The sequence below is a fragment of the Falco cherrug genome, chromosome 4 (assembly GCF_023634085.1).
Source record: "Falco cherrug isolate bFalChe1 chromosome 4, bFalChe1.pri, whole genome shotgun sequence".
Taxonomy (NCBI): Eukaryota; Metazoa; Chordata; class Aves; order Falconiformes; family Falconidae; genus Falco; species Falco cherrug.
This window is the reverse complement of record NC_073700.1, coordinates 49256331-49280256: the sequence shown is the minus strand read 5'-3', so window position 1 is coordinate 49280256 and position 23926 is coordinate 49256331. Positions and strand designations below refer to the sequence as shown.

The 23926-nt window shown below is 64.9% G+C and overlaps 1 protein-coding gene across 3 annotated transcripts; it reads left to right on the top strand.

Moving 5' to 3' along the window:
- The first annotated feature begins 1747 nt into the window (after window positions 1-1747).
- On the top strand, window positions 1748-22886 carry SEMA6B (semaphorin 6B). Of its 3 annotated transcripts, XM_055707138.1 has the most exons (18): window positions 11730-12151; window positions 14155-14241; window positions 15658-15806; window positions 16079-16208; window positions 16519-16579; window positions 16672-16734; window positions 17129-17230; window positions 17369-17459; window positions 17543-17662; window positions 17768-17856; window positions 17963-18180; window positions 18306-18437; window positions 19121-19270; window positions 20086-20280; window positions 20940-21080; window positions 21344-21421; window positions 21631-21689; window positions 21790-22886. In XM_055707138.1, the coding sequence occupies exons 3-18, from the start codon at window positions 15692-15694 to the stop codon at window positions 22776-22778; spliced, it is 2733 nt and encodes a 910-aa protein (XP_055563113.1). In that variant the 5' UTR covers window positions 11730-12151; window positions 14155-14241; window positions 15658-15691; the 3' UTR covers window positions 22779-22886. The 3 variants fall into 3 exon arrangements, with proteins under 3 accessions (XP_055563112.1, XP_055563111.1, XP_055563113.1); XM_055707137.1 differs by lacking the exons at window positions 11730-12151; window positions 14155-14241 and adding an exon at window positions 1748-2045; XM_055707136.1 differs by lacking the exon at window positions 14155-14241 and having other exon boundaries at window positions 11729-12151.
- The last annotated feature ends 1040 nt before the right edge of the window (window positions 22887-23926 follow it).

Genomic DNA, 23926 nt, shown 5'->3' with positions numbered 1-23926 from the left:
GTGGCTGCAGGATTTACGGCGAGGCAATTAGCTCCTCTGCCAGTCGGTCTATTGCCGAAAGGTCAAATAAACTCCGAAGCCTGGGAATAAATCTCTGTACGGAGCCTGTGGATCAGAGCAGCCCCCCCGAGCTGCGGTTTTCCAGAATGTCGGCCAAAATCCCTGCCCGGGAGGGTTCCTGTGACTGTCGTGGCTGTGGGATTTTGGGTGCTGTGAGACGTCAGGGTGCCATGGGATGTGAGGGTGCCAGGATGCTTTGGGATGTCAGGGTACCGTGGGATATTAGGATATTAGGGTGCCATGGGATATTAGGGTTCCATGGGGTGCCAGGGTGCTGTGGGATGTCGGGGTGCTGTGGGATGCCAGGGTGCTGTGGGATAATTAGGATGCCATGGGATGTCGAGGTGCCACGGGATGTCGGGGTGCTGTGGGATATTGATGTTCAGCAAAAAGCATCTCGGCAATGCTTGCAGGACGCATGATAATTGGGGAGGAATTAATTCAGAGGAGTGTTGATTAGCCTTAATTAGCGCAAATTTGGCCAGTGTGGCGAGCTGAGGGTGTGTGAACAGGTCAAGGGGCTCAGCTGTGTCCCCTCAGTGTCCCCTTGGGGACAGTGACTCAGGCGCTGAGTCACGGCTGTGGTTTCCTTCCCCTGGGGACCCCCCCCAGCACGGGCAGCCCAGTGCCCCCCCCCCCGGGCGTAGCCCTGGGGACCGGCAGGGATGGGAGAGGCAGGAAGAGGTGAATCAACAGCAGCGTTAGGAACCTCCTGCTTGCCAGGGCAGGCTGAACACTGGCCACAGCTCAGTGCACCCATGACACTCAGGGAGGTGGCACAGGAGGCCCAGCGGGCCACGGGGCCATGACCCCGGTGCCACACCCGGTGGCATCACCCATGGCACACCCCGGCACCTTGGGGGGCTCAGCCGAGAATTCCCGTGCTGAGCTTCGGGGGCGGGGGGGAGATGGTTTATTTCTGACTGCCCTGATTTGGGTTTTTTTGGGGAAAGTTCAGCTAAAACAGGCTGGGGAAGCAGATGGCGGGGGGGGGGGGGGGGGGGGGCGGTGGCAAAGCGCTAAAGCAGTGAAATCCAAGCAGCATCTCCCGCCACACTGGGTCCCCAGCCTGGGTGCCAGCCCCCAGCCCCTGCTGTGCCCCCCACCCAGGCACCCACCCTGGCATCAGCTGCACCCTGGGGGTTGGGGGCAGGTTTGGTCTCCCCTCGCTGCAGTTGTGGGGTGCAGGGCAGCTCAGAGTGCAGGGGGAAACTGAGGCAGGGGCTGCGTGTGTCACAGCAGCTGGCAGTGCTGGGGGCGACCCCCTTGGGCAAGGGGAAACTGAGGCAGGGGCTGGCGGTGCCACTTCTGCAGTGCCAGAGAGGGGAGGGGGGGAGAGCCACCTTGCCGGGGGTGTGCAAGGCTGAGGATAGGTGGGGGGACAGTCCCAGCCCCCCTCCGTGCTGGGAAAGAGGGGAAACTGAGGCACGGGGTGTGGGGAAGTCCGACCTAGTGCCCCTTTGTGCTGGGAAAGGGGGGAAACTGAGGCGGGGGGTGGGGGGGTCCGTCCCAGCCCCCCTCCGTGCAGCCGGAGGCAGAGGGAGGGATGCCCTCCCGCCGGGGGGGGCCGGGGCAGGCGGGAACGGCTCCCCCCGTCTCTCCCCTCCTCCCGGGGGCGGGGGGCCCGAGGCCGGGCCGGGCCGCCCCCCCGGGGCGGGGGCAGGGCGGGGGGCGCAGCCGCTCCGGGAGCGGCGGCGGCGGCGGCGGCGGCAGCGGCTCCTCCAGCGCCGCGGTTGCCGGAGCGGCCCCGGTGCAGCCGCAGCCACCGGGCGGGCGCGGGCCCGGCCCCGGCTCCGGCCCCGGCCGCGGCCCCCCCGCGCCCCCCCCCGCGCCGCCCGCGGCCCCGCCCCGCCCGGGCTCCGGTGCTCCGGTGCCTCCCGCCGCGGCGGAGCGGAGCGGGGCCGGGCCGAGCCGCGCTGCCGGCAGGCGCAGGTGCGCGGTGCCCCGGGCGCCCCCCAGGACCCCCCCCACCCCGGGACAGCGAGGTAAGAGCGCGGCCGGGCCCCCCCCTCCCGCCCCCCCAGCGCTGCGGGCCGGTATACGTGTGTCGTGGCCCCCCCCCGGTTTATCCCCCCCGCTCCCCATCGGCTGCCCCTCCCGGGGGGGGGGTTGCAGTGCTGGGGGGGGATGGGAGGAAAGGGGTGCCCCCCCCCCCCCCGCCCTCCCCCCTCCCGCCGCCGGCGGCTGCTGCATTGGGAAGCGGCGCTTTTGTTAGCGGCTCTCCGGGCGGAGCGGGCGGAACCTTGAAGGGTCACGGGCTGGAGGTGCCCCCCCCGGCCCCCCCGCACCCCCGGCCCCCCCCAGCCTGCACCCCTCTGATCCCCTTCCCTGCACCCTGCGGCCCCCCTGCACCGCGCCGCTTCCCCAGCACCTCCATCCTGCATCCCCATCCCCACCCCAGCACTCCTGGCCCCCCCCCCGGCCCCCCCAGTCCTCACCCCGGGGACCCCTCGCCCCCCCCGGCACCCCGGCTAGCCTGCCGGCACCCTGATCCTGCCCCCCTAGCCCACCCCAGCACCCCGGAGAGCCTCCCCGCACCCCCATGCCCCCCCCAGCACCTTGGTCTCCAATCCCCTGCACCCCTGTGCCCCCCCGCAGCACCCTGATCCTCCCCAGCATCCTGATCCTGTACCACCGTCTCCCCCCAGCACCTTGATCCCGCACCCTTGAGCCCCCCCCATCCCCTCAGTCCCGCACCCAGCCCCCCCCAGCACCCAGTCCCACCCCCCATCCCCTCCCACACCCCCATCCCACCCATCAGCACCCCGGGCCGGCACCCCGACACCCCGCCAGCCCCGGGACACGGTAATGGGCTCGAGGTGCTGAGGCACCGGGGGCGGGGGGGGCACCCCTCGGGCTAGGAGAATGGACATGGGGGAGGGTCCCTGCTTCATCGGGCTCCGTTTTGTCTCTGCCACTTCTTTGGGAAGCAGCCAGGGCTTGTTGTTTTAGGGAGGCAGAAAAAGGGGGGGCTGGTGTGTGCCCCCCACCCCATGCAGACTCTGCTGGGCTGCGGGGGTTGGAGGGGCTGAAATGGGGGGGACGTCTAATGCAGCTCCAGAAAGGGCAGTGGGGAGCAGTGAGGGCTCAGCTGGGGGGTGTTTGTTGTAGCCCCCCCCCAAAAAAAAAACCAACCCTGCAGGACTGGGGGAAACAGACCCCCCACAAACTGGGGGGTCCCTGGCTCCGTCTTGCTGGAGCTGTAACTTGGTGAGAGCAAGGGATGGGGGCTGGGGGGGCATCTGGCAGAAGTGGGGCACCCCTGGTGGATGGAGGGGGGGGCTGGCAGCCCCCAGCATCAGGGCAGGGCTGGGCAGCCCCATGCAGACAGCGGCTGTGGGGCTGGGGGGGGCCTGTTTCCCCCCTTTTGGGGCTCAGCAATGTCGTGCCATCTGCAGATTTGGGGCTGGGGGGGGGGGGGTAACTCTGAAATAACATAAGGTGGGGGGTGCTGAGCCCAACCCCCCTGTTGCCCTCACCACAACATGCCCTGGGCCCCCCCGCCCCCCCCCCAGCCTGACCTCCATTGCTCCCACATAACCCAGAGCAGTTAGAGTGCTGCCCCCCCCCCAGCCTCCGCCTGCCCCACCTGGACCCCCCCGTGGGGTGGGAGGGAGTGGGGAGCCCCATCCCTGCATGGGGAGCTTTGGAGGGGGGGAAGCTTCCCCCAGGAGAGCAGGGGAGGGGCACGGGGCTATGCTGTCAGCTTGGGGTGACCTTGGGTGAGCGCTGCCTCCTGTTGTGCCTCAGTTTCCCCTCTGCCAAATGAGGCCATGAGCGGGGGAGTCGTGCAGTGGGGAGCCCCCCTGCCCTCGGTGTTGGGTGCTGCACAACCCCTCCACCCACCCTGCGGAGCAGTTGGGGCGGGGGGACACCTGCCACGACCAACCACCCCTTGGGGACACCCACCTCTGCTTGCCCCCAGTGCCTGGGGGAGGGACACACAGGGGTGGCACATGTGCCACCCCTGGCCCCCCCGCCGGGCCCCCGCACCCCAGTCTGGTTGGGTCTGGGTTTGGCCCCAGCGGAGCCGCATCCTGCTCTGGGAATGCACTGGGGGGGGTCGCAGCTGAGCCCCTCGTCCTGCCGAGACAATCGCGAGGAAGGAGTGCATTAGCTTGGGGGGGGCCCTCTGTGTCCCCCCTGGCAATTTTAGCCACAATTTAGGGCCTGAACTGGTGACACTAGAGGGCAGCTCCCGGCTCCGCGCACAGCACAGCCGGCCGGTGCAGGATCCGGCCCTGGATGCCCGGGCCCTGGCATCGCACTGTCTTCCCCCCCCAGCACCCAGCCATGGGGGTGGCGTTTGCAGGTGCGTGTCCCCGCTGGGTGATGAGAGCCCGATCTGGGCGGGTGCTGAGCCTGGGCAGTGATGCTCTGCCTGCCCCACCGAGACGCCCCTTTTGCAGCATCCCCGGGGTGACACGGGAATTGGGTCACTGCTGTCACCGGGGCACGTGGCTGCAGTGGGGAGGTTTTGTGCATGGGGCGGGGGGCTGGAGGTGGTCCCTGCGGGGGTCGCATTCAGGTTCTGAGGATGTTGGGGGGCAGCTCAGCCCCCACCAGCGCCGCCAGTGCCGCCGGTGTTTCAGCTGCGGGGGAGGCGGCTCATTTCTCCCCCCCCCCGGGAGCCGCTTCCCAACATGTTTTTGCTGCCGTTCTTATAAACAAAGGGAAATAACCAAATTTACCGCCCCCACCCCCCCGGCAGTGGCAAAGCCCCTGGCAAACCCCAGTGACCGCAGCGGTCTAGAGGTGGCCATGCACGCGTGTGCATGTGTGTGCATGTGTGCACACACGTGTGGCTGCACGCTCCCTGGGACAGAGCTGCCCTCAGCTGCTGAGGGGTTATCGGGGTCCTGGTCCTTGCCCTAAACCAGGAGGTTTTCAGTGGTTTTGGAGCTCCGAGCCCTGCCAGGAGCCCCAAGTCATGGGGCAGGGTGGTGACGTGCCGGGGTTGGGTGTCACTGTCCCCTTCTCACGCCCCCTCGGTCCTTGGAGCCGGCATCCCTTGCAGCTTGAGCTCTACATGCCACGTGATGGTTGGTTTGGCTCCCAGTTAAACCAGTGGCTCCTGGGAGAGCTTTTCCCACCAGCTCTGCCGTACCGGTGCTGGGGGGGCTCAGCCTGGCCGTGAGGCCCGTGCCGGCATGATGCTCGCCGGCTACCGGCGCTGGATGCAGATCCCTGCTGCAGTGCCGGATGCAGTTTGTATCCTTAGACAAGCTCGAATATTTTTAATTAAACCTGCCAGTTGGGATGCGATTTAATTTTTCAGTGGGCTGAGCTGCGCCGGCCCCTTGGTGCATCTCCTGCACCGGGGCCGCTCCAGCCATATCTATTTCCCGGTGTTGCCTTTGCTGAGATTTTCCTACCAGCATGGACCGCGGTGTTAACCAGAGCAGCTTTCTCCGTGCCGGCATCTCTGGCTGTGCCAGGCGAGCGGGTTGCCAGCGGCCTGGGCAGGATGGTTTCGCGGTGGTGCTGGTGAGGTGGCATCCAGCTGGTGTTCAGCAATATAAACAGTAGTAAAGAAAACCAAGGAGCCTGGCTCCATCTGGGCTGTGCCACAGTGCCTGCTTAACCCATCTGTGCCCGATTGCCGCCAGCATCACCCCATCACCCCTGGCAGCATGGGAGCTGTGTCCCGGGGGGGTTCTGGGGGCTCTTCCCATCCCTCCATCCCCAGGATGGTAATGGAGGTGGCTACCCGAGCGTGGTACCCAAAAGGATGCTGCCGTATCCCCGGCAGCACCCAACCCCACCATGGAGGGGACCCAATGGCCCTGGGGACACCCTGCAATTAGTCCCTGGGGACCTTTGGGCTGCAGTTGTGCCCCCCGAAAGGGGTGACGGAGGTTTCGGTTCCCTTCACGAAGGCAGGAGAGAGAGGAAGAGCAATCGTCTGGTGCGGAAGGAGATCCCAGCGGGGCTGCCTTGTGCTAACAGGATTTTACTCCCTATTTAATTACAATTTTGTCAAATTAAAAAAAAAAAAAGAGGGGAGGGGGGGGCGAGAAAAGATCCCTCTCATCTCTTTGTGGTGGTTCCTGGCAGCCAGTTAATTAAACAGTGGCTGGTGAAGCCACTCGTCCCCAGAGAAGGTCCCAAGGGACCTCAGCCCCAGAGCTTGGCAGTCACCCCTTGGTTCCAGTTCCTCCCAGTTCAGCCCAGTTCAGCCCGCTGGCAGCAAGGCCAGCCATAGTCGTGGCAGTGGTGTGCCGATGTGCCGTGGCTAATCCCCGGCTCTTCCCTGTGTAATCCTGCCCACTGGGATAATCTCATCAAACCCAGCAGCACCGTGGCTGAGCTCAGTGCCGGGTTTGGTGCCGGGTGGATCTGGGGGAGGTGGGGGGGACGTGGGGACCCTGGGGGAGCGGCGGCTGCAGGTGCACCCTCAGCGGGGCGATGTGGGGCTGCGGATGCCCGTGGGGCGCTTGCGCATCAGGTGGGGAAACTGAGGCACAGAGCAGGGGTCAGCATGTGGCTTTGCAGTAGCCGGGGGGGACACCAGGACAGGGGGTGGCAGCCACTCCATCCCAGCACCGAAAACGAACCCAAGGAGATGGAGGAGAGCAGGCTGGGGAGAGGCAGGGGTGGCAGCACCCACGTGCCCCCACAGAGGGCGGCCCTGGTTTGGGTGGTGGGAGCGTAACTGGCTTTGATTATCAGCCCCATCCATCATCTCCTGCCGGGGGATGTTAGATAAAGCGCTGGGAAATCAGGAAGCGTTAAGAAGGCGATTTGGGAGGCTGGGAGCTGGGATCTGTCCTTGCCCTGCTTGGGGCCGGATCCTGCCCAGGGCAGCAGGTAGGGAGCGTGGAGCTGCAAATAACGCCAGCAGCTGCCCCAGCACCGCCTGCGCCCTATCCTTCATGTCACCTTTTGGGAAGCAAGCTGGTGTGGCATGAGGTCAGTGCTGGGAATAGCCCAGGAGCATGGCCCAGGGCCTGATCCTGCCCAGCTGGGTGGAGAGGGGCTGCCTGGTATGGGGGTACTCCGCGCCCCCGACCCCAAGCACCCTGGTCAGAGCCACGGTGCACACGCATGTGCACTGCACAACCCCTGCTGCTTACATGCACCATACGTGCACGTGAGAGTCTCATGCACACGCGTGTGCCCATTCACCAGCCCTGTGCACAGATGTGTGTGTACCCTCACACGTGCACAACAGCACACACACCCCAGCCCTGTGTGCACAGACATGCACAGCACTCCTGTGCACACCCATCCCTGCACACCCCTCACATACATGACAGCTGGTGTGTGGGCACCAGCACACATGTGATGCGCCGTGCACAGTCACCTGCATACATGTGACAACTGGTGCACACACCACGACCTGCACACAGATGACACCTGGTGCACATACATCTGCACACTTATGTGGCAGCCGGTGTGCACACCAGCATCTGCACACATGACATGTGGTGTGCATACACACAACACTCGGTGCACATGCTGACACCTGCACACACATGACGGTGCACACACACCGGCACACGTGTGCCAGACACATGTGCCAGCTGGTGCACACACCAACACCTCTGCACACATACCTGCACACACATGACACCCAGTGTGCACACACACATCACACCTCTGGTAGCCACATGCCTGCACACGTGTGTCAGCCGGCTCATATGCTGGCACCTGTGCATGTGACACCCACTGCACACACACATGTGACCCGTGGTGCACACACACCCACCCGCACACATGTGACATCCCGTGCACACACACCCGCACACAGATGACACTCTGCACATCCGACAGAGCCACCCAGGCGACAGGGACCTTTGTCACCCATCCTGCCATGAGCTTTCCAGTGCTGGTGGCTGGGAGCACATGGTGGTGGTGGAGTGGGGGCTGGGCCCGTGCCGGCCTGGTGGGTGCCGGTGGCCGAGCAGGCTTTGCTGGCGCTGGTAGGAGAACAAGGAGCTGTTTCGAGGGCAGCGAGGAAACACCTGACCTTCCGGCGAGGCGGCGAGCGCGGAGGCGGTGGCGCTGGGCGCGCACCCGTGAACAATGGCCCTTTGTTCCGTGCCGCCACTGGCATCCCACATCCCAGCCTGCATCCCATCCAGCATCCTGCATCCCGCATCCCAGCCTGCATCCTGCATCCCACATCCCATATTCCAGCCTTCATCCTGCATCCCAGCCTGCATCCTGCATCCCAGCCTGCATCCCATCCTGCATTCTGCACCCCATCCAGCATTCCGCATCCCATCCAGCATCCTGCCCTGCATCCCACATCACAGCCTGCATTCCAGCCTGCATCTTGCACCCCACTCTGCATCCCGTCCTGCATCCCTTATCGCATCCTGCATCCCACTCCACATCCTGCATCCCACACCACATCCCACTCCAAATCCGACATCTCACATCCCGCCCTCCATCCCACATCCTGCATCCCACGCCACATCCCATCCCGTGCCCCGGTAGTGCCGCAGTGCCAGCACCCACGCTAGCTGGGCTCCTGCACACCCCGCAGCTCAGCTGGGGCTCCTGGTGCCCCGGTGCCGGGGTGCCACTGGCTCGCGGTGCGGGACAGATCCCGTCTGTCCCCGGCCACCGCGGGAGCAGGACCCGCCAATGCGGGTGCCACCACTGAAGCCTTTGAACTTGGCATTTGCAGAGCAGAGAGCAGGATCAGCGGGGTCACAGCCTGCGGCCTCACCGTGAGGAGGAGGAGGGGGTGGCTGGGTGAAGGCTGGGTTCACGTGCTGTGGCGTGCACCCCGGCAGCCACCTCCCACCCTCCTGGCACACCAGCCATACTGGGAGCCACTGGCCAGAGCGGGTTCACCGGGGGTGGCCATGGTCCCTGTCCCCACTGGAGTCCCCATCCCCTGGTGTCCCCAGAAGGTGGGTGGCTCAGAGGCAGGAGAAGGGGGGTCTGCAGAGGAGGTGCCCTGGGTGGCAGCCCTGGGACCTCCATCACTGAGGGGACAGTGTGATGCTGGGGACAGTGACACAGCGGGTCTGAGACCTCCATCACCGAGGGGACAGTGTGATGCTGGGGACAGTGACACAGTGGATCTGAGATCTCCATCACCAAGGGGAGAGCGTGATGCTGGGGATGGTGACACCCCAGGGGCTGTCATCCCGCAGTGCTCACCCGCACCCCTTGCCCCTCTCTGCGCTGTTTGACCAAGTAGATATTTAATCTTATTTAACTCTAAATAAGTGTTTTGAAGCGTAGAAATCTGAACTGGTGGCGCGGGCTCCTGGGCTGGGAGCAATTAAAAGCCCTATTTTCCCGGCCAGAGCAGAGCAGCTGAGCGCAGCCAGCGCGGGGGAGGCCGAAATGGAAATCAAACCACCAAAAACAACACCTCGACTTTATTAAGGCTTAAAAAATGAGCGGGCTGAGGGGCTGAGCGCCTGCTCCTGCCTCGCCGGCACCTCCTTGGCTCTCCCAGCCACTGGGGTCGGGGTGGGGGGTGGTGACTGGGGGGTCTCCTGCATGGAGCTGGGTTTGCCTGTGGTGATGGAGCCAGGAGCTGCGTGTTCCTGCGCCCACTTGGGGACAGGGCATCCTGGGGACATGGGCTCCATGGGGACAGAGACCCCTGTGGATGCCGATCCCTGGGGATGAGGGCACCCTAGGGATGGGAATCCCTGGGGATGGGGCTCCCTGGGGACAGGGTACCCTGGTGACATGGGCTCCATAGGGATGGGGGCACCTGGGCACATGGGGTCCCTGGGAATGGGGATCCCTTAGTATGGGGATCCCTGGGGATGAGGGCACCTGGGGGACAAGGCTCCCTGAGGATGGGGCACCCTGGAAACAGGGTTCCTTGGGGATGTGGGCACCCTGGGGATGGGGTACCCTGGGGATATGGTTCCTTGGGGACATGGGCTCCCTGGGGATGTGGGCTTCCTGGGGACATGGTTCCTTGGGGATGTGGGCACCCTGGGGATGGGGCACCCTGGGGTGCACAGAGGAGGTGTGGTCCAAGGGACTGGCAGGACCTTGGGAGGGGGCTCCCAGGAGCAGTGGCCAGGCTTGGGGCAGGAGCAGCAGGTTCCCCCTTCCCACACCAAGGGGAAACTGAGGCACAAGGCTGGAAGCAGTGACTCAGACCTGCTGTCACCGGTGGGACCTGTCTGTGGCCACCCATGGCTGTGGTGGCCCTGGGGCCATGTGGGTGCCAGGGTGAGGCTTGGCAGCCAAGGGGACCCAGCAAGGGTGCAGAGCCCCTGGGGAGACCAGGGAGGATGAGGGGGGTGAGTGCCTCTGGGGCCAAGGGGGACAAGGGGGATGGCTGTCTTGGAGGGACAGGAGGGACATGGGGGGATGTGCCCCTTTGGGGACAAGGGGGGATGAGCACTTTGGGGGACAAGGTAATGAGTGCCCCTGGGGACAAGGGGGGTGACAGTCCTTGGGGGGGACATGAGGACATGTGTGTCTGCAGGGACAAGTGCCCTGGGGGAACCAGCAGGACAGGAGGGTCCATGTGCCCTGGGGGGAGAAGGGCTGTGAACTGGGGGGGACAGCACCCCACCTACCACCCCCTGTCCCCTCCATGGGGTTTATTTTGGCGTGAAGCGTGATGCCTCCTCGGTAGGAAACCGTGCTTAATATGCAGATTAGTATGTATTTAATACGCAAATTACCGTGCAGCTCTGGCCAGCCACCAGCACTGCCCTGGCACGGTGGAAGGGACATGCCAGGGGCACCCAGCACCCATGGGTGTCACCCGGCGGGTACTGAAGGTGCTGACAGCACCCAGCAGCTCATGTCACCCTGGGCACCCACGGTAGGTGACAGGTGCGAGGACAAAGCCACCCAAAGTGACGGGGGGGGGGGGTTGGGGGTGTCTTTACCATCCCAGAGCCCATGTCAAGGGATAAGACCCCCTTGGTGTCTGGGGGTCCAGGATGTGCCGGGGTACCGGGCTGTCCCGGGGGGACTCAGGCGCCTGGGTCCCCACCCAGGGGGGTCGTGGATGATGGGGAGGGGACAAGGGACAGGGACGGGGGCTATAAACGGCAGCTGTAAGCAGAGCTGGTAACCGGAGCAGGAGGCCCGGGGGGACATTTGAGCCGCCGGCGGGGCCACAGAAGCGTCAAGGTAAATGGTGGGTGCTGTGTGTGTCCCCCTCGCCACGCCGGTGCCCCCCCCCCCAGTCCCTGTCACCCGCAGGGGGATCTCACCGATGCTGGGTCCGCCCCATCTTCATGGCCCCCCCCCCAGCTCTGGGGGTGCTAACTGCCTGCAGCCCCCCCCGGACCCCCCTCGGGAGGTGCTGCTTGGCAGAGGCGGGGGGGGGGACACATGGCAGGGGCCAGGGCCAGGGCCAGCCCGCGGTGCCAGGTGGCCGGGGTGACATTTGCTCCGTCCCCGCCGTGGGGACAGCTGCTTCCTGGCTCTGCCATCTGAACCGGCCCGGAACGGAAACCCGGGGGGGGGGGCTGAGCCCCCCAGCCCCAGCGGCAGCAGCAGCAGCAGCTGGGTTGGGGGGGGTCCCCACGATTATTTCGGGGAGGGGGTCTGCTGCTGGTGACCCCCAAACCCCCTCTGTGGCAGTGGGGGGTGACCTCCTGTGTCACTCCGCCGAGCAAGGGATGCTCTGGGGACCAGCTGCTACGTTTCAGGGGGCTGGGGGGGCATTTTCTTTAACACTGCTTATAAGGACCTCATTAGCATATCTAATTGCTGATTGCTTATTGGCGCTGGGTACTTTCTAAAGGAAATTACCCCAGATACTATATAAAATCTGGCATTAGCCCTGTGAAAAGGGAAAGGATTTAGATACCGAGATTATGCGCGGGCGGGGGGGAGTGTCAATAACGCACCCCTTGTCAGATGGCTGCTAACGAACCCTGGTTAATTAGGGGCTGGTGTCGGCTCGTGCTGGGCCGCTGCTGCCATTATCCCCCCGAAGTTGTATTTTAAGGGATTTCAGGGCTGGTGTCCCCCCCTTTTTCCCAGCGTTCCCCCCTTTTCCCGGTGTGTGTCCCCCCCGCGCCTTTCCCGGTGCCTTTCTGATGGGTTTATGTCCTGAGGCTGAGCCAGCTGGATGGAATCCGGGATCCCAGGGAATGAGCCGAACCGGGATCAGCTCCGGGTGCGGCGATGGCCGGTGAGGATGGGGGGTGACAACCGGGTGGGTGATGCTTTGGGAAGGGATGCCGTGGTGCCGCCTGGGGGGTCCCATGGGTGCCCCCCCCCCCCCCCCCCAGCTTCCCGGCTGTAGTGACAGGTGCTGGGGTGGGGGGGGGTGGGGGGTGGCTCCGGTTACGGTGACATCAGCCCTACCTTCCCACCTGGCGCGGGTGGGGGGCGCGGGCCCCCCTCCCCTGGGGGTCCTCGGGGGGGGTCTGTGACAGCTGGGCTGCTTTCGGGACGCCGGAGCCCCTAGCGCCGTCGGGGCGTCCTGGGGTGGGGGGGACCCACCCCCAGCTATGGGACCCAGCCGTCCGGGACCCCCCCTCCGAGTGGTGGGGACAGTGGTGGCGGTGCCATAGGCAGTGGCCGGCGGAGCTCAGGTGGGCAGATCGGGGGTCTTGGGGGGGCAGAGCGGGGGTACTGGGAGGGGGGGGGCATGAGGCGTGCCCAGATGCCATGGGGAGGGGCTCCCATCCCTGGGAAAGGGGGACAGCATACCCCCCCGCAGCAGGCCGAGGGTTGGGGGGAGGTGGCTTGGGAGATTGCAGCAGCCCCCAAGGAATGGCAGCATGGAGGGGGGGAGAAACTGGAGGGCTTCCCCTCCTTCCTTCCCCCTCACCCTTGTGATGGGGGCTGGGGAGATGCTGCGGGGGTTGGGGGGGAGGACAGAGCAAGCAGCTTGTGCACACAACCCACCCCTTCCAAACCTTTGTGTGCAGAGCACGAGGGCTGAGTGCGCTTTCAGATGGGGAAACTGAGGCACGGAGCTGGGGGCTGCAGGAAGGACAGGGACAAGGGACATGCCCAAGGCTGTTCAGCTGTGCGGTGTCAGAACCATCCAGGCTGGAGACCCCGGTTCCCCCCGGAGTCCCCAGCACACCCCTGGCACAGCCGCCCTGTCCCCCCACGCTGCCTCAGTTTCCCCCCAGCCATATGCTGGGGACACCCATGGTGACTGTCCCCTCTCCCCTGGCACCGCTGTGAATGGGTCCCTGTTTGCCAACCCCCTCCCTGCCGCGCCCCCCTCCCTGGCAGCCCCCTCCCCAGCAGCCCCCTCCTCCCCGCTGCCTTCGGTGCCTTTTCTTTGCCCACACAATCGCAGGCATTTATGGTGCCGGAGGCTCTGGTTACCCTGCGCCCGCTCCTGTCACCATGCAGGCTGGAGGGGACAGTGACACCAGACCCCCAGCTTGGGGTTACAGGCACCCGAGGCAGTGACACGACCTCCCCCCACCCCAAATCCCACCCGGCATGGGTGGATTCTCATGTGTCTGATATACGCTGAGCCCTTTTCTTAGGCTGCTTTTTGGGGTCCCTCCGGTGCCTGGGGACCTGCAGGGATGCTTAAATGTGGTGGGTTTTGGATGCTGCTGGTGTCAGCCATGGGGGGACAGTTGTGACGTGGGGACATCGTTATCCAAGCACGATGGCTTCTTTGGGCAACAAGGCTGGGTGAGGAGCCCCTAAGGGGAGGCTGGGGGATGGGGGCGGGTGGCTCTGGGGGAGCCCCCTAGTTCAGCAGCAGTGGTAAAAGCCTCTGAGGCTTTAATTACAGCAATAAAGTTGTTAATGGCTTTTATAAAATAGCTGAGGCATAAAAAAATATATTAAAAAATAGGAATTTCCAAGCTGGGGCCCATCCTGGCCGGGTTGTCACCCATGGCACACTGCCACCAGCCTGGCTGCACCGCAGGTGCCATGGGTGACAAACCGGCAGCTCCCTGTGCCAAACCCAGCTCGTTTCCCTCTTTTTGGGGAAAAAATCCCCTTTATCCCACTCCTTGGCATGAAGTCACCGGCACCACCGAACCTCTGGGTTGCTTTTGGTGTTTGCTGCGGTAGTGCCACGGTTGCGCTGCCGGCTCAGCCGCATTGGGCTTTGAGGCACTGTTTGCTCTTGCAGGCACTCGTTAGTTATTTTTAATAGAAATATATAAAAAAATTAATAAGGGGCGATGCCATTTGCTCCTTGGGCAGGTGGGGAAACTGAGGCACAGACCCGTTCCACGGCTGGTTATCCCAGCCCTGCCTGGCTGTGGCCGTGCCCAGGAGGCCACCAGGGAGGTGAGTCCATCTGTGCCTGGCTCACTGCCCCAGAGGGGCTGTGACACAATGGGGACAGGGTCAGTTGTCCCTGGGGGACTGTGACACTGTGGGGGTGGTGTTGGATGTCCCCATAGGGCTGTGACCATGTGGGGATGGGGTCAGTTGTCCCCAGGGGCTATGACACCATGGGGGTAGGGTCAGTTGTCCCCAGGGGCCGTGACACCATGCGGATGGCATTGGGTGTCCCCAGGGGCTGTGACCATGTGGGGATCTTGTTGGATGTCCCTGGGGTCCATGACACCGTGGGGACAGAGCTGGGTGTCCTTGGGGATGTGACATCCTGAGGATGGGGTCTGTTGTCCCTGAGGGCTGGGTCACTGCAGGGACCAGGTCAGGTGTCCATGGGGTCTGTGACACCATGGGGATGGGGTCAGCTGTCCCCAGGAACTGTGACACCAGGGTCAATTCCCACTGGGGCAGGGGCTGTGGCACAGCAGGGTCGGGGTCAGATGCCCCAGAGGCTACGACACCGCAGAGGGGACCAGGGTGGGAACAGTGCCAGGTCACACCACAGAGGGGACGGGGATGAGGATGAGTCTCCCCACTGGTGCTGCCCCACGTCCAGGCACCATGACCCCCAGCCCACACAATGTCACTCGTCCTTGGTCCCCACAGGGGACATGGCGGCAGGAGGGCGACGGTTCGATCACACCCGCTCCATGCTCTCATGGAATTGATAATCAATTAAATCCTCGCCTGGCTGCTAATTAGCCAGCCTTCCCCCATCCCCACTGCCCCACGGGGAAGGGTGGCAGGACAGTGACAGTGGCCTGGTGCAGTGCAGGGATGGTGGTGGTGGCCTTGGGGCTGTCCGGCTGCGGGGGTGCCATGGCACATGGTGCTTCAATGTGTCTGCAGGGATTTTCCAAGCCATCCCAATGGCATTTTGGATAGGGAAGAGTCTCACTGGCTTCCCCCATGTCCCTATGTCCCCACACCCCTGTGTCCCCATGTCCCCAGCCCTGCCATGCCAGCACACACTGGTTTAATTCCCCCATGGGTTGTTGGTGGTCAGCCTGCCAGCAAAGCCCCAGTTTGGGCCCAGTAGCCCCAGTGTGGAGGAGCGCAGGCGCTGGGAGTGGCTCGGCGGGGGCGCGGGGGCTGCTTTTCCCAGCATATTTGAAATTCTTCAGCCGAGGAAGGACTGGCTTCCCCATCACCAACCCCAGCCGCATCCTGTGCTGGCCCCTCATCGCTGGCACTGGCCCAGTGCCTGCCGGAGCCTTAATCCCCCACCCGCGCCCAGAGACCCCCCCAGGACCCCAGCACTGGTGATGGGTTTGGGGTGGGGGGGGGTCAGCGGCAGGGAATGGGGAGGGAACCCAGGTGACTGGGTGGGTGCTGCCCCCCTCCCACCTCTCCCCATGCCCACAGGTGCGGTGGGTGCCCACCCGTGCTGGGGGCCACCATGGGGCCACCACCTTTCGTCCCCCTCGTCCTGCTGCTCCTGCTCGTGGCGGAGAGGACGGCTCATGGCACCTTCCCCGAGGAGCCTGGCCCCATTGCCGTGGCCCCCGAGGACTGTGAGTGCCCACCTGGGGGGGCGGGGGGGGCAGGGTGCTGCATTGCTGCGCAAGGGGGGGACACAGCTCGACGCAGAGATGGGATGGGGTTTTGGGGTGCTTTGGGGTGAAGGCAGGAGGGGGTCACCCATGGGGAGGGGTTTTGGTGTGAAGGCAGGAGGGGGCATCTATGGCAGGGCTGGGTGAAGGAGGTTGCCCTGGCTGGCCCTGGGGCAACCAGTGTGGGTAGGGGTCCCCCAAGCAGTCTGTGACCCCCCCGGTGTCTCCCCCAGATCTGAAGCACTATGCCGTTTTTGTGGGCCATGGGACAAGCCACCTGGCCAGCTCCGAGGGTGGGGGGACCCAGCGCCTCAACATCCAGCGTATCCTCAAGGTCAACCGGACCCTCTTCATCGGGGACAGGTCTGAACCGCCCGCAGCCCCCAAAGTCCCCCCGCAAGGGGTGGGCACCCAACACCCACCTCCAACCCTCTTTGCTGGGGAGGGACCTCACTACCTGCCCTAGGCACCCCAAAATCTGCTGTGGGGCACTTGGGGGGGGGGGGGGGCGGTGATGTTCACTGCTCACCCCAGCACCCCAAACCTTTTTGGGGGATGGTGGCGGATCCCACACACCCCCAACATACCTCACTGGGGGGCACATTCCTGGGGTGCCCCCAGCATCGCAGCTGGGAGCCCTGCAGGGTGGTAACACCCGTGTCCCCCTCCCCAGGGACAACGTCTACCGCGTCAGCCTGGAGACCACTGGTGCTGGTGAGATGCGCTACCACCGGGTAAGTGCCGAGCCCCCCAGGTGCTGTGGGGTGCCAGGGGGTGCTGCCAGCTTCTTCCCGGCCCCATGCTGGGATTTCTGCCCCCCCTGCAGAAGCTGACCTGGCGCTCGAACCAGCACGACATCAGCATCTGCCGGATGAAGGGGAAACACGAGGTATGGGGTAGGGGGTCCGCATTCCGTGGGACCCCCCCAGGTGGTGGCCGAGCACCCTCTGCATCCACTGTCACAGGGACAAGGCCACCCTGTTTTCCCCCCAAAGTGTCACCCGCCACCTCCCCACTCCCTGCCAGTGGCTGTGGCTCTGTGATTTATTGGCCGCTTGGATAATTGGGTTTGTAATTAATTCTTTCGGGCCTGTGGATCGGAGCAGGCGCAGCCCAGCATCTGCCAGAAATCCAATTTCCATATAAATGCCATTTTGGGGGTGAAAACAGCCCCCCCCCCCAAGCCAGACCCTTGCAGTGATGGAGGCCTGAGTGGGAGCACCCAGGGGTGGGGTGGGGGGGTCCAGGTGCCGAGGGATGACGGTCCCCTCTCCCCGGCACAGGCAGAGTGCCGTAACTTCATCAAGGTGCTGCTGGTGCGCAACGAGAGCCTGCTCTTCATCTGCGGCACCAATGCCTTCAACCCCGTCTGCGCCAACTACAGCGTGAGTGCCCCCCACCCTCACCAGGATGGGGACACTTGGGACCCCACGTATGTCCCCCACCGTGTCTGGGTGCCACCGAGGCAGCCCGGACCCTGCTGCTGCGTGGCATTGCTCCCAGCCCCGTCTTACCCCCTGTAGATGGACACACTGGAGCCCGTTGGGGACAACATCAGTGGCATGGCCCGGTGTCCCTACGACCCCAAGCACGCCAACGTGGCCCTTTTCACAGGTCAGTGCTGGCATCACCGGTGCCATGCCGGGTGCTCTGCGTGCTGCCCCCCCGTGCTTGGCTGATGCCCCTCTCCCGTGCAGGGGGGATGCTCTTCACCGCCACGGTGACAGATTTCCTGGCCATCGACGCCGTCATCTACCGCAGCCTAGGGGACAGCCCGACCCTCCGCACTGTCAAACATGACTCCAAATGGTTCAAAGGTGCCTCCTCCGGCGTGATGCCACCATGTGCCATGCCAAGACGTGGCACATGTCCCCTTTTCACACCACCCTAGGACATCCCTGACCCTGCCACTGTCCCTGCAGAGCCCTACTTCGTGCATGCCGTGGAATGGAGGAGCCACGTCTACTTCTTCTTCCGGGAGATCGCCATGGAGTTCAACTACCTGGAGAAGGTGGGAGACATCCCCATGGTGGCCCGAGACACCCAAAGTGGGGACAGGGACAAGGGGACGGTCATCAGGGTTGGGTACCAGGTGATGATGGGTGTCCACCCCACAGGTGGTGGTGTCCCGGGTGGCCCGGGTGTGCAAGAACGACATGGGGGGCTCGCAGCGGGTGCTGGAGAAGCAGTGGACCTCCTTCCTCAAGGCCCGGCTCAACTGCTCTGTGCCGGGCGACTCACATTTCTACTTCAACGTCATCCAAGCTGTGACAGACATCCTGGAGCTGGACGGCCGCCCTGTGGTCCTGGCTGTCTTCTCCACACCTGCTAACAGGTTGGACCCTCTTGTACCCTGCCAAGACCCCTGGGCCTGGGCTAGGATCCCCCGGTGTGCCCCAGTGCCCATGGGGCACATGGGGGGTGGGTTGAGGTGTTCACCCCGTGCCCGCATCCCCCCAGCATCCCCGGCTCGGCTGTCTGCGCCTTTGACATGACCCAAGTGGCCGCAGTCTTTGAGGGACGTTTCCGGGAGCAGAAATCGCCCGAGTCCATCTGGACACCCGTGCCAGAGGACATGGTGCCAAAGCCCCGGTGAGTGACACGCTGCAGGGACAGGGACAGCCAGGCTGGGACTGCCAGGAAGGGGCATGGGAATTGTGATGGGGACAGGGACAGCAAGGCTTGGATTGGCAGGAAGGGGCTTGGGAATTGGGATGGGGACAGGGACAGCCAGGGCGGGTACCCACAGGCATTGATGGAAGTGGGTATAGGGTCAGGGATGGGGACAGGGACAGGGCTGGGGACAGGAATTATCAGGGCTGGTACCCACAGGGAGTGTGGTGGGGATGGGGGGGATGATGGGATGGGGATGATGATGGGGACAGGGATGGGGATGGGAACAGGGACAGCTAGCACTGGTACCTGCAGGGACAGTGATAGGAGGGTCATGGATGGGGACGGGGACAGGGATGGGGGCAGGAATGATCAGGATGGGTACCCACAGGGAGCGTGGTGGGGATGGGGGGGGTGATGGGGACAAGGGATGGTGATGGGGACAGGGATAGGGTTGGCAAGGGCTGGTACTGGCAGGGACGGTGGCGGGGGTGGAGTAGGAACAGGGATGGGGACAGGGACAGTCAGGGCTGACACCAGCAGGAAGGGTAGTGGGGATGGGGGTGGGGGGACAGGGACGGTGACAGCCAGGGCCAGTACCAGCTGGGCTGGGGACAGGGCCAGCGTGGCCGTGGGGATGCTGAGCCGTGCTGTGGCTGCAGGCCTGGGTGCTGCGCGTCCCCGGGGATGCGCTACAACTCCTCCAGCACCTTCCCCGACGAGATCCTCAACTTCGTCAAGACGCACCCGCTGATGGACGAGGTGGTGCCGTCCCTGGGCAATGCACCCTGGATCCTCCGCACCATGAGCCGGTGAGCACCCCAGGGCAGGATGTGGCCCAGGGAGGGGCGGTGGTGGCGGTGGGTGCTGGCCGGAGCCTCTTGCACTGCCCTTGCACATGCATGAGAGCGCTGGGAGACCTGATAAATCTCATACACTTTGCAGTCAAGATTGTCTCGTCCTAATTAAATCTGCCTTAATTGCTGCTTGATGGGGAATTAATCAAGCGGCACTCTCAGGCCGCAGCCTCCTGCCAGCAGGGCAGCCAGAGCGCACATGGGGGACAGGGACACGGGGCTGGGGCTGGGGACGTGAGGCTGAGAGTGGGCATGTGGGGATGGGGACACAAGGCTGGGGACAGGGACGTGGGGCTGGGGATGCGAATCTGGGGCACAAGTCTGCAGACAGGCCTGTGGGCTGGGGACAGGGACACAAGGCTGGGATGGGGATATGAGGCTGGGGATGGGAATGGGGCCTGGGGACCAGCTGGGATCCTACCACGGGATCAGGCTGGCTCCTTAGTGGGGTCTGAACTGGATCCCAGCTGGGATTGGGGTGGAATCCAGGCTGGCCTCAGGCAGGATGTGGGCAGGATCCTGAGTGGGATCTGGGATGAGTCGTGGGTGGGATCTGGGATGGGTCTGGCTGGGTCCTGGCCAGAATCTGGACTAGTTTCCCTTTGGGATCTGCCATGCTTCTTGGGGACTCCCTGCTCTGGGCCAGCCACAGCACAGCCTGTCCATCCCTGGGGAAGGTCCCAACCCCTCACCCCCGCCTCAGTTACCCCCTCCCGGGGGACACACAGGCTCCTATGGCCCCCAACACCTGCCCCATTCACGTCACACAGGTACCAGCTCCGCAAGATCGTGGTGGACAATGCAGCAGGGCCGTGGGGCAACCACACCGTGGTCTTCCTGGGCTCCAGCACCGGCACCGTCCTCAAGTTCCTCATCCAGCCCAACGCCAGCACCAACCCCGCGCCCATGCCCCCCGGCAGCCAGAGCATCTTCCTGGAGGAGTTTGAGACCTACCACCCTGGGAGGTGGGTGCTTGGGTGCTGGGAGGGAGGGGAGGGGAGGAGTGCGTGGGTGAGGGTGGTCAGATGGGTGGGTGGGTGGCTGGGTGCATGCATGTTTGGGTAGATGGTTGGGTGGGTGTTTGGGTAGATGGGTGGGTGAATGAATGGGTGGGTGGGTGTTGGATGGATGGAGGAGGATTGAGTGGTTGCATGGGTGGGTGGGTGTTGGATGGATGGATGGGTGGGTGATGGATGGATGGAGGAGGATTGAGTGGGTGGATGGGTGGGTGGGTGCATGGATGGATGGGCGGGCAGGTAAATGGGTGGGTGGGTGTTGGATGGGTGGTTGGATGAGTGATTGGGTGAGTGGTTGGAGAGCTGGATGGATGGGGGTGGTTGAATGGGTGGGGGCATGATGAGATAGGTGGATGGGTGAGATGTTTAGGGGGGAATTAACTGACAGTTGCAAGATGACAGGGAAGGATGGATGAGGTGGTTGGGGATAAGTGGGTGAGATGGATGGATGGATGGGTGCTTGGAGGGGATGGGTCAGAGGGATGCCAAGGGGTGAGCGGGTGAATGGGTAAGATGCCCTCCTGTGAACCAGTCTACACTGGAACCAGCTCCATGGTGGCAGGCGTGGGGCAGGGCCAGGACCATGCTGAGCTCTGCCCTGTCCCCAGGTGTGGTCGGGACACGGAGGATGAGCGGCGGCTCCTGGGGCTGGAGCTGGACAAGGCGGCGGGGTCGCTGCTGCTGGCCTTCCCGCCCTGCGTGGCCAGGGTGCCCGTGGCTCGCTGCCAGCAGCACTCAGGCTGCATGAAGTGAGTGCGCCCGCCTCAGCCACCCCCCGGGGTGGGCAGGGATCACTGCGGGGGGCGTGCGAGGAGCAGGGGGGGGCTACCTCCATATCCCAGGAATTTGCCCTGCGCCGGGATCTGGCTGGGAAGGGCTCAGCATGGCTGGGAACACAGCCGGGGAAACTGAGGCACGGCACAGTGTGGGGCCCGGGGCCCTTGTGGGGGTCAGGGTGCTGCCCCCCCCACCCCCGTGTCGGGGCTCATCCTGACTCTCTGCTCCCTGCCAGGAACTGCCTCGGGAGCCGGGACCCCTACTGTGGCTGGACACCTGAGGGCTCCTGCATCTTCCTGGAGCCCAGCCCCAGGTAATGCTGTCAGGCCCGGTGGGGGCGGGGGGGCACAGGGGGACACAGGAGGTGGGGACAGAAGGGTCTCAGGAGCTCCTGCAACCCCCTACTGCTGAGACCCAGCAAAATCATGGCTTGCTGAAGCGAGCTGAGAGCCCTCTGCCAGGTGATTTGGGACCAGCTGACACCCCCCCCCCCCCCCCCCCCCCCAATTTGCACCCCCCTAGGGTGGCCTTTGAGCAGGACATCGCTGGTGGCAGCACATCCCACCTGGGCGAGTGCGACGGTGAGTAGTGGGCAGGGATGGGGATGGGGGCATGGCGGTGGCACTACCAGGTCCGTGCCACGGCTGTCCCCTGACACGTGTCCCCCCTGCCACCCCCCAGGGCTGGTGACAGAGAGCTTTGTGGACGAGCCAGATGGGCTGGTATCGGTGAACCTGTTGGTGATCTCCTCCGTAGCCGCCTTCGTCATCGGTGCCGTCATCTCTGGCTTCAGCGTCTGCTGGTTCATTGGCCACCGGGACCGCAAGGAGCTGGCGCGCCGCAAGGACAAGGAGACCATCCTGGCGCACAGTGAGTCGGTGGTGAGCGTCAGCCGGCTGGGCGAGCGGCGGGCACGCGGCGGGCAACCCGGCGCCTTGCTGGCCCCGCTCATGCCCAACGGGTGGCCCAAGGAGTTGGGGAAGGTCACCCAACACGACCTGGACTCAGGGGTCCTGCCCACACCGGAGCAGACCCCGTTGCAGCAGAAACGCTGCCCCGGCACCCTCCAAAACTGCACCTGGGAGCAGAGTCACAACATCATCAACGCCGCGTTGCGGGACCCTGGTGGATCTGGCACAACCGGCACCGGTGCTGGGCGGCTGCACGCCGGCTCCGGCCGCCCGGCTCGCGGCATCCCCCTCTCCTGCCACACCATCCTGGTGGACCAGGAGCTGGAGGCCGAACTCAGCGACTCCTCGGGTGATGGGCATTGGGGTCTGGACCCCCAGGAGGGTCCCCGCACCCGGCAACACCCACCCACCGGTGCCCGCCGCCCACCCCGCAGCTCCTACGGTGACTTCACCAGCACACCGCACCCCAGCCCCGATCGCCGGCGGGTCGTTTCGGCACCCGGTGGGGAGGGGGGAGACTTTACTGAGGGGCCACCCTGGCACCCTGAGCAGCTGAACTTCAATGCCAACAATGGCACAGGCCGCCCCGGCGTCCACCTCAAGAGGAACCACACGTTCAACAGCGGCGAGGTGCCAGCGGGGGGTTACGGGCGACATGGCACAGCACCACGGGCACCCGGTGCTGGGCCCCCCCGGGCGCTGACGGACCTGCACCACCTCCTGCGCTATGGCGTGGAGCGGACTCCCTCGGGAAAATAGGGTCCCACCCTGCGTGTGTCCCCCGGTCCCAAGACACTGATGGGGTCCCCCGGCTCCCTGGGGACAGGGAAGGGTGGCCGGGGCAGCAGCTGTGGGCAGGGGGTGAGATGCTGCGTGGGTGGGTGGGGGGGACAGGCACCCCCTGGGTGCCCCTGGATGGGGTTTGGGGGTGTCCCCAGCCGGCATGGGGCAGTGCCCCACGCTCTGGATTCTTGGTCCTGGGGAGGGGGGGTCCGTCCATCCCATCCTCTCCCCAGGCTGGACCCAGGGACCGCAGCACCCTGGGAGGGGGATCCCTGGGAGGCAGCAGGATGGACGCACGGACACGGGCACGGCCGAGGCAGAGCAGGGCTGTTCCCCCCAGCCCACAGCCCCTCCGCCCTGTCAGCGGCACCCAGGGGGGCTTGTGGGTGCTGCCGGCACCCTGGGGACACCTGGCCAGGGAGTGCCACCAGAGTGCGTTGGTTGTGGTGGTGGGACATGGTAAACGTTTGGGGTGCATGGGGTGGGGGGGCCCGGGCCCCCAAATGTGTGTGTTATCTGGCGACGGGTCACACTCACACCCCTGCCCCTGGATGGGGGTCAACCCCTGCCCAGTGCCAGCTTGGGGGGGGAGGGGGGCTCATCCATCCCCCCCTACAGGCACCCCCCCCCTCCTGGAAAGCACAGCAGGGGTGTGGGGGCACCACTGGGGCTGGGGGGGCTCCCCACCGAACCCACTCTCTGCTGGCAAAGGGTGCCCTTTCGGTGCCATCCCTGCCTGGCCCTGGGGTGGCAGGTCCCCAGGGGGGTGGCAGGTCCCCAGGGGGGTGGCAGGCTGTAAATAGGGTGGGGGGCGGCGGGTGCCCCCCCCTCCCCGCGGCCATGCATGCGGCCGCCCGCGGTCTGTACCCCGCGGCCCCAATAAACGCCCGTTTACCAGAGGCGACTCCCCCACCACTGCCTCGGCGCCTTCTTACCCCCCCACCCTGGGACCCCCAGCCTTGGGGGCAGCACAGACCGGGGCTGGGCACTGGGGTGCTGCTGGTGGGTGGGGGCCACAGGGCTAGGGGGCCTGGGGATTGCCGGTGTGCAAAGCCCCCCTGCATGCACGCATCCCCCCCATGCCATGCACCCCCTGCCATGGGCACACATGCATCCCGCTGCAC

Coding starts and splice junctions, on each gene's coding strand:
- SEMA6B (XM_055707136.1), top strand. CDS start 12,057: ATGGGTTTATGTCCTGAGGCTGAGCCAGCTGGATGGAATCCGGGATCC. Junction 16,580..16,671: donor GTGAGATGCGCTACCACCGG/GTAAGTGCCGAG, acceptor CCCCCCCTGCAG/AAGCTGACCTGGCGCTCGAA. Junction 20,281..20,939: donor GAGACCTACCACCCTGGGAG/GTGGGTGCTTGG, acceptor CCCTGTCCCCAG/GTGTGGTCGGGACACGGAGG.